This window comes from Lepisosteus platostomus, chromosome 10 (genome assembly GCF_059453375.1).
Source record: "Lepisosteus platostomus isolate fLepPlt1 chromosome 10, fLepPlt1.hap1, whole genome shotgun sequence".
Classification (NCBI taxonomy): domain Eukaryota; kingdom Metazoa; phylum Chordata; class Actinopteri; order Semionotiformes; family Lepisosteidae; genus Lepisosteus; species Lepisosteus platostomus.
The window spans coordinates 18,521,417-18,537,239 of NC_142620.1; the positions used below are offsets into that span (position 1 = coordinate 18,521,417).

The 15,823-nt window shown below is 34.7% G+C and overlaps 1 protein-coding gene across 5 annotated transcripts in view; it reads right to left on the minus strand.

Annotated features, from left to right (window-relative positions):
- The window catches only part of LOC148653489 (protein ELYS-like), a 35,217-nt gene extending 20,612 nt beyond the window's left edge, over positions 1-14,605 (minus strand). For 3 of the 5 annotated variants that reach the window (XM_088648552.1, XM_088648550.1, XM_088648549.1), the window contains exons 1-18: positions 14,357-14,605; positions 12,104-12,206; positions 10,889-11,127; positions 9,648-9,831; positions 8,818-9,025; positions 8,096-8,212; positions 7,672-7,756; positions 6,987-7,137; positions 6,530-6,662; positions 5,404-5,579; positions 4,888-4,949; positions 3,750-3,848; positions 2,870-2,960; positions 2,570-2,659; positions 2,113-2,253; positions 1,785-1,883; positions 993-1,059; positions 579-705 (exon numbers count right to left, since the gene is read on the minus strand). In XM_088648552.1, coding sequence (XP_088504678.1) covers positions 579-705; positions 993-1,059; positions 1,785-1,883; positions 2,113-2,253; positions 2,570-2,659; positions 2,870-2,960; positions 3,750-3,848; positions 4,888-4,949; positions 5,404-5,579; positions 6,530-6,662; positions 6,987-7,137; positions 7,672-7,756; positions 8,096-8,212; positions 8,818-9,025; positions 9,648-9,831; positions 10,889-11,127; positions 12,104-12,206 — 2,172 coding nt within the window. In that variant the 5' untranslated portion in view covers positions 14,357-14,605. Of the gene's footprint in view, positions 1-578; positions 706-992; positions 1,060-1,784; positions 1,884-2,112; positions 2,254-2,569; positions 2,660-2,869; positions 2,961-3,749; positions 3,849-4,887; positions 4,950-5,403; positions 5,580-6,529; positions 6,663-6,986; positions 7,138-7,671; positions 7,757-8,095; positions 8,213-8,817; positions 9,026-9,647; positions 9,832-10,888; positions 11,128-12,103; positions 12,207-14,356 lie in introns of those variants that run through there. The other 2 variants (XM_088648553.1, XM_088648554.1) reach the window with 2 other exon arrangements.
- Between the last annotated feature and the right edge of the window lie 1,218 nt (positions 14,606-15,823).

Genomic DNA, 15,823 nt, shown 5'->3' on the forward strand with positions numbered 1-15,823 from the left:
AACTATTGAGAATCTTACACCTGAGCCTGAGGCAGGACAGTAAAATATATGGTCTTTCACCTGCATTCCCTTTGTCTAAACCTTAGTGGGGTTCCTTCAGCCTGAACCTGATGGGTAAGCACTGAGCCTTATCAGATGCCCACTTTGGTGCAAGGCTGAAACTAACTTAACCATAAGGATTGATCTCATGATGGGACTAGATATCTTCCGCTGTGTTCTCTGGCTATTTATAAGGAAATTAAATTCATTATAATTCAAACCAGCAATTCTTTCTTTAAACCTCATGCACATTGCTTGACACTTTAGATTCTCTCTTTAGAATGTCTTTTGTCGCCGTCTGGTGGCATAAACTGACTGACAGCTTTGACAGACAACTGACAGACAACTTACATTCTCTTTTCTGAGCTGTGCCCATTGTGCTAAGACAATTGATATTATGCACATACAGTATGTATAGAAAATAATTGTGATAAGATTAAGTAAATTTTAAGAACTGATTTTGAGAATGTGTTTTAATATGTACCACAGTTGCTTTCTGTTTGTGTATTTATCTCTACGAAAACTAAAAGGTAACCTACCAGAAGGTTTGGTGGTGGATAAAGTTCAGAATGCTGTTCTTCTTTACTCCAAATTGGGCCATAGACTTTATTTAAATGAGACACAATGCCGTGTATCAACAAACCATTTTCTTCTTCTTCTTTGTTCCTGAAAGTATGAGAAAATACAAAATTTATACGAATTAGCTTACCAATGATGACTTTAAGAACAGTATAAAAAATAACTTTTAATAACTAAAATAACTAAAATGCTATAGGAACTACAGGTTCTTGTGGAAATTCTAGTCGTCGGTATATTAGTTGATAAGTAATTTAGTTTATTTAAACTTTAAAGGAATAAACTTTTTAAAGGAATATTATAAAACAGAATTTCTGCAAATTGAAGAGAACAAAGGGAGATGACAGATAATCATGAATCGTATACATATTAATTACCAAAAAGACTCATAACTCTGTTCCATTTCATGCCACATCTCGGAAAATCGTTTTATTTCACATGCATCTGAAAAGAGGCAATGAAAAAAATTCATTTATTCCTCATTTATCACCTAAAGTTTGCTCAATCCAATGTAATCAATGTATCCTTGTTTTTAAAACATATTTGGTTACTCTGATCAATGACTCATCATTGCCAAATAAATAAAAGCAAAACAGCTTATAAAGTTGTATAGTATATACAATTTTATACTGCTTCATCTTCATCACAGGGGAGACAGAGCCTATTCTGGCAAGAAACAGGCACAAGGCAGGATAGACCCTGGATGGGATGCTAGTATTTTTGAGGGCACACTAGGGCCACTTTTCCCAGAAGCCAATTAACCTACTAGTACTGTATGTCTTTGGACTGTGGGAGAAAATTGGAGCACCCAGAGGCAACCCACGTGACTATGGGTAGAAAACTCCACACAAAGAGCACCTTGGGTCCTGGATTGAACCAAGGGCAACAGTGCACCAAGGCAGGGATGCTAACTGTTGCACCACCACGCCACCCACTAAAAAAAGTAATTAGCTCTAATTTAATTTTTATAACAACTGAGAAGAGGCTTTTGTTTTACAGTAAAGATTTTTGTTAGGCCATTTACAAAGCCAAAACCTTGCTGTAGGCAGATGTATACTATTCCCTCCCATTTTTTGCTGCTGCGTTCAGCTTGAGCCTCCACAGATATTATTTTGCTGCATGCGAAGGGCACTGATACACATGGCAAGAACTGCAATAAATGTATTTACCAGTAGGCTTTGGGAGAAGTCCAGTAAGGCCCAGCCAGTGCACTAATCTCACAAGAAAAATGTACTGGTTCGTTGTCCTGTATTCCTGATCCCAATGTACTGCATCTACAACTGAGGACAACAGTTTTTAACATTCTATCTGCAGTTCTGTTAAAGCAAGGACAAAATGTACTGTTAGATCTCTGTGCTTTTTCTTTATTTGCAGTAATAGAGTTTAGACACACATCGGAAATGATTAATTTGGACAAAGTCTTTATTTAGAATTGAAAACCTTCAAAATACTGTACTGATATAGGTAAGGTATATTGATTATTGGCAAGTATTTTACCAGGACATTGGACAAGATGTGGTAGCTTTCTCATGAATTGGATGATGGTTAGAAGGTTCTTCAGAAACTGTAGAAGATGAAGAACATGACTCAGAGACTGATGGTCCATATACATCCAATGGCTCTGGCAGGAAGTGAAACCTAAGAGAAGTAGAATTTCATAAAGTCCAAGGGTTTTGTAGATGACATGCAAAAATGAACCTTATCTTAACCTACATGGAAATGCAGTTTCCTCATTGGAACAGGGCAGATGAAACTATTGTACAAACTTTAGCGGTCAGAGTAGAGAATTCTCTCAATTCTAAAATCAAAATATATTCCATCGATAACCCTGTCCCACATTCTGCAACTATACACTGTATATATACTGTATTTCAGATCAATAATATAGATTTTCTGTTTGTGGATATAACATACAGTATAATGCATGGTATGTAAAGACTCACATCATACTTACAGAGAGCAAGAAACTGTTTTTTGCCATGGTCCACCATTTTCTGAACCCAAGAGCTTAAAACGCACAACGTGTTGTCTAAATCTGGGTCAGCTAAATTACACACATTAAAAACAAAAAATTATTACACCAAATAAATGTAGGTTTTATATCCAAACAACATACAACTGTGACTAAAATATAACAAGACTACATAAAATATAATAAGACTAGATAATAATGCAGCTATAAAACATGGAAATAAAAAAGCCTGAGAATTAAATCAAAACTACAGTATAAAGTCTATATTAAAAGCAGATTTACCTTCATTTGAAAGGTTCTTCATCCAGCAAATTATTCTTCTGATTCTGTGGTTTGTAAGTGCCCGAGTCAACAAGCACTGCAATGTTTCTTCCTGGAATTTACAATTCTTTTTAGACTTTCATATAATTATTGGGATATCTTTTTTACTGTTATATATTATGTAATAAGCAGCTGCTATTATTGCTAAGATGTGGTCCTCAAAATAAATTAAATCTTTAAAACATACTTTCACATGCCGAAAAAAAGTAAGGACCAGTAGGTTATCCATCAATGATCATAAGTTCTTCCAATTCAAGAAAAGATTTGAAATAAAGAAATATGTTTGTATAGATATGAGTTATTTAACTTCAGCTATCATGAATTTTGTAAATTACCAAGTCATTAAATTCGTAAATTGTTTTGTAACAAAATTTGTTTTTCTGTTTTTGTTTGATTGTGATTCTTGCTAAATTGTTATACGGTACATTTTAAAATGGAGAAAAACAAAGCAAGAATGTAATAATCTAGAAAATAAGATGAAAATTCACAAAAAATCCACCAAATATATTTATTTTTATATGAATTGTTCATGGAAAAAAATACTATATATATTTTTCGTAGAATTTATTAAATGTGGTTTCAGTTTACTGAAGCACTCAATGTGATAAGGACATTTCTTATTATTTTTCTACATTTCACCTATCTTAACGGTAATTAATTGCAGATTTTTGAAGTGTTATTATTAAAAAATCGCATTATACAGTATGTCAAATAGAAAGCAGAATCAGAATACTGTATGAAGCCAAAACCTCATCTTAATCAGTCTGAATTATCTCAGAAAAGTCAGACGTGAAGAAACTTAATAACAAAAATGACTATTGCTCCCTTTGCTTTTGCTTACCTGTGGACAGAAATTTGCGGGTTGGTCTGTTGGGAACCCTATAGGGCTGCTTGTGATTTCTACAGGGAAATCAGCACTGAAACCCTTCACACAGAGAGGCTGAAATAAGACATAAATCAAAATGCAGATTAGCAAAAATGACTTTTTTCTCAGTGTGCTGAACTGAGTCTATACAATGAGCTATTTGTTAAATTTAAAAATGTAATGTTTTTTTTATTCATCTGTCGTCCCTCATCAATGAAACATGCCATATGATATCTTCGAAAATAGCCTAAACACTCTTGCTGTACTAAGTAAATAATTTAGTTCCTCAGGAATAAATCTGAGGAATCTGAGGGAAAAGTTTATACTCCATTTTAAATTAACTTGGGTAACATACTGTATCTTAACATCTTAGTAAAGCATATCTCTTTAAGAAATAAAGTACAAAGTGGTGTTTGACTGGGTGGAATAAAGACATTGTATGGCAGCTTAACTAAGTCTTAGAAAATATCAGATTAGGTTTTGTTTAGTACATTTCTAGTACATTTTAGTACATTTTTCACTGAAGACCAGGTTATGTTTCACAATTAACTGAATAAATAATTAAATTTGGTACTTAACTCAAAGTAGAACAAAACTGGCAAGTATTTTGACCCTTGAGGATCAGGTTATGACAACTGTATACACTGTACAACAAGCTATGAACTCAGCCTATGAACTAGTCACTAATGTCTAATGTCTTCAGAAATTAAACAGTCCCCCCGGAGGCACTTTAATGAACAAATTAGTTTTCCAATTCATTTTGTAAGAGCAGTAAAGCTGGACAGGAGAGGTGACATGAGGGGTCACTCAATTTAAGAACAATATTATTTACTTGCAATGGGGTGGATATTTTGATATTGAATATTTGTACAATTTTATTAATTCACCCATTTAAATAACCATGAAATCCAATACAGGCTTGTGGTGTGATTTGCATTTACTGCATCAAAGTTTATTTCAATCATCTGGTTTCTTTTTCTTTCTTTTCAAATTCTGTCAAAATTGCAATTGTCTTCTTTTTGTGCTTGTTTGTGAGAAACAAAAGTCACTTAGCAATAAAGACACTTAAAAGAAAATGTCTCCACCTCTGTCTTCTGCATTTTTGTTGGCTTACCTTTATTCGACAAGCTGGAAACCTGTAAAACGTAAAGCCATCTACAAACATTGTGGCAGCACCTATTAAAAATAATTAAAAGCAGAATGATGACCATGCATACACTTGAACGCTCATTTAAACTGAGTAAAGATGATCCTGTTGACTGCAGTATGTACATTTAAGGACCAATTGCTTTTGTGAAAGTTTTAGTTTTAGTCAGTAGTCCAATTTCAAAGCTAAATAAATAACGATTTACATGCAATGACCAAAATTTGCATAGCATCTGTGCAATACAATAAAGATAAATATTTTCTATTAATTTCATAAAATTTATTCCAGAACAGGAAACATTTAAAAGCAATTGTCTCACAACAGCTGAATTTGAATGAATTTACGAATTTCTCTTACAGATTAAGGGTAAATAGTTTTATAGAATATACTTTATATTCTACATTCATGACACTTTTAATAAAACCAGAAATTCGTGTTTAGAAATATTTTGGAAAAATGAAAGCAAATGATACAAAAACTCACTTAATACCAGTAAATCAATGGAGTTCCCATTTCCCATGTCATCGTTCCATTTATTCCATTTAGAGCAGTGGAGATCTTTAAACACAGTTGTATCCAGTATAGGCAGAGGGTGACTGCACCTTGGAGCCAAAAGCCACAAATTCAAGTAGGGGCAACCTTCCAGCTCACTGTTAGACCTAAAAATAACAGAAATGAAAGATAAAGCAATTTGAGTAAAATGTATAGTGCCCTCCTGAGGTCCTGGGGGTGCTAAGTCAAAAATGTTTGTTTTACAGTTAAGCACTTTTTCTTTGCAACCATGAAATTAACATGAATGATTAGTATAATATATGTTTACTGTTGAATAATTTCATGCATTTAGTCATACTTGCTCCACTACATTACACATATGAATTATTTTTGGAACATCTGGAGTTCCTTTCTTTGTGCACACTTTAACCTTTCCATCACTTTGGTAAAGGTTTATCTTGATCACATCTGTCCAAATTCTGAAGCATGGTACTGTAGATGTATGATGTCATGACTTGGGGAAACATAGCCATCTCTGGAGCTGGATAGTCCATCTTAATAGATATTGTGACAGATCTTTTACAGCAGCAGAATGTGTTCTAAAATCTTTAAGAACATTTTGTTTGCTTACTGTATATATGAGACAATGCTTCAAGACTGATTGGGCAGCACTTCACTATGCAGCGTGACAGCAACCCAAAGCATATGGCTGATGCAACCAAGGAGTATGATAAAAAACTGTCACAATATCTTTAAAGGGTACAGTATAAAGAGAGTAGTTTAAGTAGTTTTAAAAGATGTGATATACAAGATATGTATATAACAAGAAAAGTACTGTAGCATCACACTTTGTATATTCAGAAAAATGACCACATTCCCTTATTTGTTCCTAACCATCAGGAACCATCATCAAAGGTTGTCCATCTCAACTGTCCAGGCACCAATGAGAATAACTACTGTAACCTGGAAAATAAAAAGAGATGGATGCAATCTCTCATGTTCAATCTGCTCTGCCCTTACCCTAGAGTTACTGCAGTCCTCATTCCCTTAATAATGATGTATTGAAACCAATACAGCCATATGGTTTCATATTAGAAATTAAAAAAGCTACCCTTACTTTAATGGCTCCGGCATTTCCTTCTGCAGCCACTGGTGAAGACTAAACACGGCTACAAAGGTCAATAGCTCTGGCTTTTTTATTTCCCATGCAAAAATAGCAAGGTTTCCATAGTCCAGATTCCTTTGGACACCTAGACAAAGGTGATAAAAAAGAACATAAACCCAGGGATTTCAATAACCCTCTTGGAGTAAATAATAAAAAAGTCATACAGAAAAGAACAGACATATTTGTAAAGAGGAAAATAGACTACTGAAAAACAAACAAAGCAACCACTTGAGAGATTCTAAAAATGTGAAAAACAAACTGTTGCATATCGTGCCTAATGAAGCTCAGAAATATGATGCAGAGATGTAAATTAAACTACAGATTTCATTTAAAACTAAAATGCTGAAAATAGAAAAATTCCATTCCATGGCTAGACAGATATACAGAAAAAAAACAGCCGTTGCTTCACCACATTGAGGTGATGCAGTGATTTCCCAGGCACTTCTGTCACAGCCGCTGATGATCCTGCAGCTGAGAAGGCGACACCAGGAAACACATGGATTGAGATCAGCTCCATCACACAGCGTCTGTGTGTGACACACATTACCGTGCAGAAAACCCTGGAGAGTTTGATTCAGAAGATGGAAAAAACTAATCGTTATTAATCGTTATTAATCGTTACTAATCGTTATTTATGTACATTATGTCTATTGCATTGCTATTCATACAGTTGTGTTACCAGCTCTTAGAGTTATACTGTGGTTTGATTTTCCAGTGAGTTTCGTGGCATACGCATTGAGCCTGATTCGTTTAAAAGTACAGTTCTTCCATTTTTCTTTTTTATTTGAAAAAGGTGTGGTCTTTCTGGCAGCTTTTCAGTTTGCTCAAATGAAAGGCATGGATTGGAAACACATGTCAAAAAGTTTTTTCTCTGTCTTGCTTCTCATAATCTCCTAATCCAACTGAATGGTTTGAGGCTGTAGGCAAATTTTCAATTTGTATGACTCTTTCACAGTTTCACAATCTGCCACTAATAGTGTGTGATATTACTTTAAAAAAGAGGATGCAGATCACTCTGAAAAATCTTAATAAAACAGGAAAACAAATAATAGGAAAGAAAAATAAGTGCGCTCCAAAAAGGATTGTAAACTTACTTGGTAGCTGACCTGCGAGGATTGATTAAAATCTCGGAACAACAGCTTTACAAGATTTACCCTTATTGAGCTCTTACCCCAACAGCTGGAAGAAAAATTAAGATAAATATGTTATCCATTCGAGATATCACAGCTTAATTGCAAGAAATATAACTGAAAAACATATTATTATTTCATGCTTTGTTAGCACTTCCAAATAAACTGTTGGGGAAAACCATCACAGGCCATACGTTAGAAGGATAATTTATATACAGTATGAATAACTGCAGTGGAGGCAAGAGATGTGTGTTTTTACAGAAATAGCCTGTGTCTGACTAAATGTCTCCATCAAACTTACTCACACTTCAAAAAATAAATGAAACAGCCCAGTAACATGACTACCAAAAAATAGACACAAAATGACAAAGAATGACTTTCACAGTACCTGCTTGATTCGGAGGAGACAGCCCAAAGATAGCACCGTGGCACATGGAAGGGAAAGGATTCTTGGAACTGAAGAGAAACTAGTGGTATCAGACCAGACTCCAACTGAATTTCACACCTGCCACAGAAATTATAATGTAATAGAAGCACAACATAAGGATCTTGTCCCCTGGAATCAGCAAAATGAAAAATCAGGTACTGTGAAGGGATGATGCAAGAAGTACTACAGTACAAAGAGAGATGCTCCATCTCCTTGTTCAAATTTATTTAATTAAAGATATATTAATTATACCTTTATGGGCCATCGGAACTCGAAAGTCTCAGCAGTACAAAAAGTCTATGAACTATGAATATGAGTATTAAGATTTTCAGTGAACCATGACATTAGACTTCAGAATCATGGTGTATACTCAGAGTGGGAGCTTGTCTCCAAAGGTCCCGATGTGATTAGCCACCTACAATTTGAGCATGTTGCTTTGTTTTTACGCAAAAACAAACATTCAGGCCATAAAGTGTTTTAAAGACACTCAAGACACAGTTGTGCTCTGTACATCTCTTTTTGTGATTCTTATTCTTTATCTTTTTTGCGTGAATCGGGGTGCTCTATGTAATTTTCTTAATTATTGTTCGATTTGGAAATGCATGATCGTATGTCTTTGTTGTGATCAATGGTGATTTATTGTACGGTTTGTTTGTGTTATTGAGTTAAATAAAAACACATACTCTTTATTGAGATACTGAAGGTTCCAGAACTGCAGTTTTCCTGTTGAGTTTCCTGCCACTACCTGGTTGGTGGGTTTTATGAAGAGCAGAGAGGTAGCAGGAGCTCCTTGATGGCTGTGTAGATAGAGGCAGGGGTGTTTCTGCTTCAGACTGCTAACATCCAAGTTATCTTCAATTTTTCCTTCACATCTGAGCACCTCTTCACACTCTACATAACCAGTAAAGAAAAAATAAACATTGACGCAGGTACTACTCCGTTACGGATAAGGCACAAATTAGTTGCGCTAAATTGTCCACATTATAAAGATGTCTAAAAGTCAAAAGTCATGCAGTACAGTACTTTTGTGAAGGTAGAGAAAGTTACCCTCAAATATTTTCTTCCAATTCATTTTGAGCCTTACTGCAAATAAAAAGCTGCATTTAACTTTGTTTTCTTGTCATCAAAGGTTATTGAGGCAAACCAATTTTTGTTTTATTTACAACTCTGTGTCCAGAATTAGCCAGCCATTTTAACAGATCATTCCAGAAGTAAAAAATGACAAATATGAAATTGTTATCACTTCCACACTTCCATCAAGAAACTCAATCTTTTGTCAAAATGTCCTTCATGTATCATTTTACAACATGCTATACACTTTTATAAAACTGTGGTTGGTTTTATAAGAGTGAAAATGAAGGCAGCCACTTTAAGCTGTCTCACTATGTGGTGATGATGTCTCTTCTCAGCTGTATCACCACCAGAATTTAAATGTTTTCCAAAAATAAGAATCTGCAGTATGTAGATTGGGAAATTATGACAAGTATAGGTTTTTCTCTTCTGTAAATATTACCTGACATCTTCTTCTCTGTACTGAATACGGTTGGATCTTTGAGGGCTAAATCTAGTAGCAGAATTTCTCCTTGCTTTGTTCCAATAACAGCTATGCCAGAAAAACATTTCAAAACTGAATGAAGATATTCCTCATCTTTGCACCCCAACAGCAAAGACTCATCAATCACTATCATACAGCTCACCTAAAAGAAAGAAAGTGCCATGAAAATAGACACAGAAAGAATAATTATTCAAAGTGAAAAACAGTAATTTTAATTTAAATATTTTATGCCAGATGTAATTTAGTACTGCATCTTTAATTTAACAAAAAGGTCAGATGTTACTGCAAGAAATAGCTTAGGTATATTAGAGTATACAGAGTTCATAAATTAATTGGAAATTATCTTTCAAATTCCCTGAGTGAATCATTGTGAAGAGTCACAGATGTTCCTGCTGTGCAAAATTCAAAATTATATTTGTATGGATTTTTGTAATGTCCTACATCTATTAATAAAATAAATAAAATAAAATACATAAAATAGAATCTCTCTACATACATACTGTATGTCAAAACCATTATTAAATTTATCACAACTGCCATTATGTCATTTTAGAGTATATTGCATACATTTTTACAAAGCGATATAAATGTTCACAGAAAGTCTATAGAGGATTAACCAGACTCATTCTTGAGATGCAGAGTATGAGATACAAAGGTCCTATAATATCTTAGGTATTATAAAGACTTGAACTTTCAAATTGATTTCTACAGAATGGGTACATGGTTCATGTATATTTCTGTTACTTAATTTCCTATTTGCTTTGTTTGCATGTTGTGACCATTTTGTGTTATAGCTGCTTTTTGGATAAACAAATATTAAACAATCTAATTTCAATGTAAAAAAATGCATGACCACATTTTCCTTTTTCTTTGCAATTTCGCAAAGTGCATAATAACTGCCTTCTAAAGTAGAATGACTTCTGAGACCTTGTAGAATTTTGACCTATGTGTCCTTCAGGCTCTTTGTAATTCAAAGTAACACAGTTTCCATATCTAAAATTTGACAAACTTTATTTTTAATCTAAATAGCAATTGACAGCAAAGTCTAAGACATAATTATGACTCATTACACAGTTTGTCGTAGATTTTAGTGTGGAGATTTTTGAGCATGACCATCGGTGGATTTGTATCTCAGTAGCATTTTCTAGACTGTAAAAGTTTAGAATTGGAAGCATGAGACTGCAATAGCAATATTATACCTTTCTGGGAATGCTGATGGCTCTCAGTACTCTTGATGAACTCAGGCAGTAACAACAGAGTGAACCTCCATTAGAATCCAGCAGTTCTACTAACAGATACCAGTTCTTTCTCCATGTAAACTCTGTCACCTGAACCACTGTTTTGTCTGTGAAGTCATGGCTCGAAAGGCACTCTCCAGTTAGCACCCTGATCACCGTCAAGTTACTTCCACACACAATCCAACAGATGCCTGGAAACTCTGTGGTATTTAAAAAAGGCAGCATTTTTAAGGTCAAATTGCTATTCAATGGTTGAAGTGTTAACATTACTAGTACATGTACTTTTCCCACATGCCTTGTTGATATTCTTGTGTCTTTTGAAAAACAAAGAGGGATAAATTGTAATTTGTAATTATTTCCAGATATGCAAATTCTTCCATCTCCAGGACTACAACCAACTATTTAGATTTGTCATATATCAGTATTGGTGATGTAAGTGCCAAACCAGATGTTCTGTATCAACATTTATTTAGTGACGATAAACACATTATAGGACAGAGTAGGAAAATGGCACACAACCTACAGTTTTGTCCCAACTGTAATGCTATTGCATGTGCTTTTCAACACTAAAACAATTGTATGTCTGTAAAGTATTAAAAACAGAAGTAAATCTGTTTTCTACTGACTGGAACCTCTAGTATTGTAACTGCAAAAGTGTAGGAATAATTATTTGTCTCTCCTGCAACCTGATCATAAAATCAGAATACTAAGAGAATACAGTATTTATCTACAGTTTTAGAGGGAGTTTAAAGAAAATAACAAATCCACTGCAATGTCTAGGAATTGAAAATAAGAAGTCAAGTAGTGCATAAATTGCAATATCAATTGTGTAGTCCTAACCAATTTGTTTAAATAAGGTATTAAAAGACAAAGAAAATGTGAATACAAAACCCTGAATTTTTATTTTTCTCTCCCCGTTGCCTTTCCAGTATGAAATGCTATACATTGTGAAAATTCACATGGATTAAACTTCGAGTTTCAATTTGCATGCATAAAAAATGCAATGATATCACAGCAAAAGAGAGTAAAAGAGTAAAAGAGACAGGTAACTAGCCCTCAGCAAGCTGCAGATGGGATTATTGCACTTCAGAGACCCTTCCTGATTCCTGGTACTTAATAACAAATTACTTACTCAACAAAAAGCTAAGATCAGTCATAAAAAGTTTTGTACGGTACCTTTTGAAAATGCCCCCTTTACTTGTGACTGGTCTCCAGTGCACCAGTGCTTTGCAGGTTCAGAAAAGGGGATGCTGTAATTAAGCTTTGATGAGGGCAGCATCTAGTATAACAATACAAAAAATGTTAATCTTGTTTGGTCACAGTTGAACAAGGGGACTGGTGACTAATCAAGATTTCACTACACTGTACATAACACAATAATTTCTGCTCGACAATATCCATATGCAAATAAAACTGAGTAGGAATATGTGTTGTTTGATGTTGGAAGATAATATTATTTTGTATAACCCAACACAGGACTTACATAAAATACAAGGTAGCAAACAGGAAAAGACTATTCAGTAGTCTGACAGATTTTTTAGTATAGTTTAAGGATACAGAAAATTGAATCCAGCAACTGCCCCAAGAGCTTATTTTGCTTAGAAAATTCCAAGGACTCATTTTGGTGTATGCTACTGTGTGTCAAATCTTCCTAGCTACAGAACTTTAATTAAATGCCTCATTTTTTCTAATACATGCTTGTAATTATTATGTAATTGCTTTGTGACTTATAAGGTCAGCAGGTGTAGCAGTCAGCAGTCTTGTACTTCTCTCTACAAAATCATGTGGGATACAAAGCAATTAAAAATCAATTACTCACAACAGCACTTGATTATATATACAGTACATGTCCTAAATCCCCGTTCAGGTATACAAATACCCCAATTTTCATAATGTAGCTTTTAAGCTTTCGCAAGGGAATATAAAGACAAATTAGTAATTAATTCCTCACTGCAGGGAAACAGTATGAGCAAGCTGCAGTCCTAAAGGAACATTCTTTTCATATTTTTGCTTGATAACCAGTAACTGTTTTTTAAGCAATTGATATTAATTAAAAAAATGCACACTTCCACATTTCTGTTCTGCGTAAGGTGGCTCAAATATTTCTATTTTGACATGGTCTTCAAAAGGTTTATCAACAGCTCATCAAAGCTGCAGTTTAATAGGATGAAAAATTGGCAATGGTTTTCATTTTACTTATGAACTCCTCATTGAAATGTTCTGTAAATCATATTTGCTTTAATATTGTTGAATGTGTACAATACTGTTGCATTACCAGCATTCCTGCATCAACAGGAAATTTCAGATGAGATTCAAAATAAAGAAATCAGCAATTTAATATAATAAACACCACTCCTTGACCCTAATACTCCAAAGTAAATTGTAGAAATACTGCAAATATATGCCATAAGAATTTTATTATATAGGATTTCCATCCATTAATTATCTAGACTGTTTTATCCGGCATAGGGTCACTGGGGAGCTGGAGTCTAACCTGGCAAGCAATGGTTCAAGGCACGATACACCCTGGACTCCAGTCCATCACTGGGTATCCACAGACACTCACACATTTTTTCACAGAAGCCTGTTAGCCTACCAGTATGTCTTTGGATCATGGGAAGAAACCAGAGCACCCGAAAGAAACTCACACGAGCACAGGTTGAACATATAAACTCCACGCTAGGACCCCATGAATTGAACCTGAGCCCCAGTGCTATGAGACATCAACTACAACAGCATTTCCTTTGTGCAAATGCAATTTCAAAACAATTACAAATACCACTTTCAAAAAGCTTCCACATGAGAAAAGTAATAGTCAATATGAAGCTTTCATGGGTACCACCAAAAAATGAAACTGAAATTAAAATAATCATGCCTATATATTAAAAATATTTTACCCATCTATTGTTAATAATTTAGTCTACAGTGTTGCAATGAGCCAGACCATAAACTGGCAAAAATGTGCACAAAGCAACCCCCCTTGCATGCCACACACATACATACAGTAAAAAAGGACTTTTTAAAGAACCAATAACATTGGATGGTATGTCTTTGGACTGTAGGAGCAAACCAGAACACTCATAAGAAAAGCTCTACAGAAACTCAGGCCAGAATTGAACCCAAGATGCAGGAGCTGTGAGCCAGCAGTGCTAGCAGCCATGCCACTGAGATGTCATAGAAAAAATACCAAAGAAATGGAAACAATCAGAGGAAACAAACAAGGTATCATGACAGCTTTCTAAAATCAGTAGAATTCGTCTCCAAAAATCACTTAATAGTTTTAATTCTATACCACCTTTTATGAGATAATCTCTTTAACAAACATAATAAAGGCACATGGTATTTATACTGTTCTAAAGTAACCACTATATTGTAATTCACTTGACAACAACAAAACACTGTGATAGTACAGAGATGTGTGGAACTTACCTTAAATTGTTTTGAGTCCTTTATTCTTTCTCTCAATAATTCATGAATGTATGCCTTTTAATTACATTAACCAACAACAGGGAACCCCAAATGAGTTCGTATTTGCAGCACACAGCAAATAGTTATCCAGCTCTCCACTAACATGGCTTCATAATGTTGAGTGTTTAATTACTTCTGCAAGTCTTATCAATACACCTGTTTGGTACAGACACAAGGGCCAGGAATTGGATGGAAGGCTCTACAGAGAGTGTTCAGGCATGTCAAGGATATAAGTGTCACAAAGGAGAAAATCTTCTTTGGTCACTGATAATCCACTAATCTCACATTCTCAATTCCTTATTGGCTGCTGTACACTTGCTTGCTCAGTACTAAAGTATGCTGTAATTCTATGGAGCATGTGGAAAAGGTGATATTGTAAGACCAAAAGAATAAGTCATAAAGCTTCAGATATTTTAACAATGGACTAATGGACATATTTTGTGGTTAGAAGTAATGTACAACAAGCAATTACTGTACATACCTACTGTATATAAATAGAAACAGCATAACTTTGACATTACTTTATCTGTAGATTATCATGCTAATAGAAAATTAGTAGTTGTTATTGAAGGCTTATAGCTTTTCAAGAGGTGGAAAGAGACACTTAAATCATTCTTCTTTCCTTGTACTCTACCCATGATTTGCTGTTGTCTAAGTGGAGTTCCCCACTGAGAGAGCACTGGTTTCATACTGTATCACCATTCAGCAGAGACCTTTGAAACTTACTAGAGAAGGCATGATTCTGTATGTATTCAACACATGAACTGTAAACCACAAGAGACAGGTAATCAAACAACTGCAGCCTGAAGTAATGAAAACACACTAAGAGGCGTTATTACTACAGTACATTCATTATTAGCCCAGGTTCTTGGCTTGTATTTCCAGTATTTTGCAACCAGTGAGCACACATTTTCATGTGCATTTCAAATGAAGACATTTGTATATTGACAGGTTCCATACACCTAGTTACAGCTTAGACCACCATGGATTTCTAAATCAAATAGAATGAAAAAACTTCTTCAAACACCCTTTGTTCTGCCAATATTAACCAATGCACTTTCAGAAGGATGTAGGCCTCCCTCTCAATGTGAGGTACATGAGACTCACAATGGACAGAAAAAATACAGTGTAAGAAGACTTTATTTGGCAAACAGCTTCTCCACTGACACACACGTCTTGCTCAACAAATGACACAAAAATCAAGCAACATCATGGGTACCTTTATACCTCAAACACTAATTTACTCTCATGTGAGAATGTAACTCTCAGCCCTCCAACTACTAATTAGATAAACAATTCTATGAACCTATACACAGATAAAAGAGGCCGTAACAACCTCTAGTCATACAGTAGGTTAACAGCAACTTCAATCCTCACAAAAGCTGGCCTGTCACAAGGTGTTAGAAAAGTTACTATCAAAAGCACAAT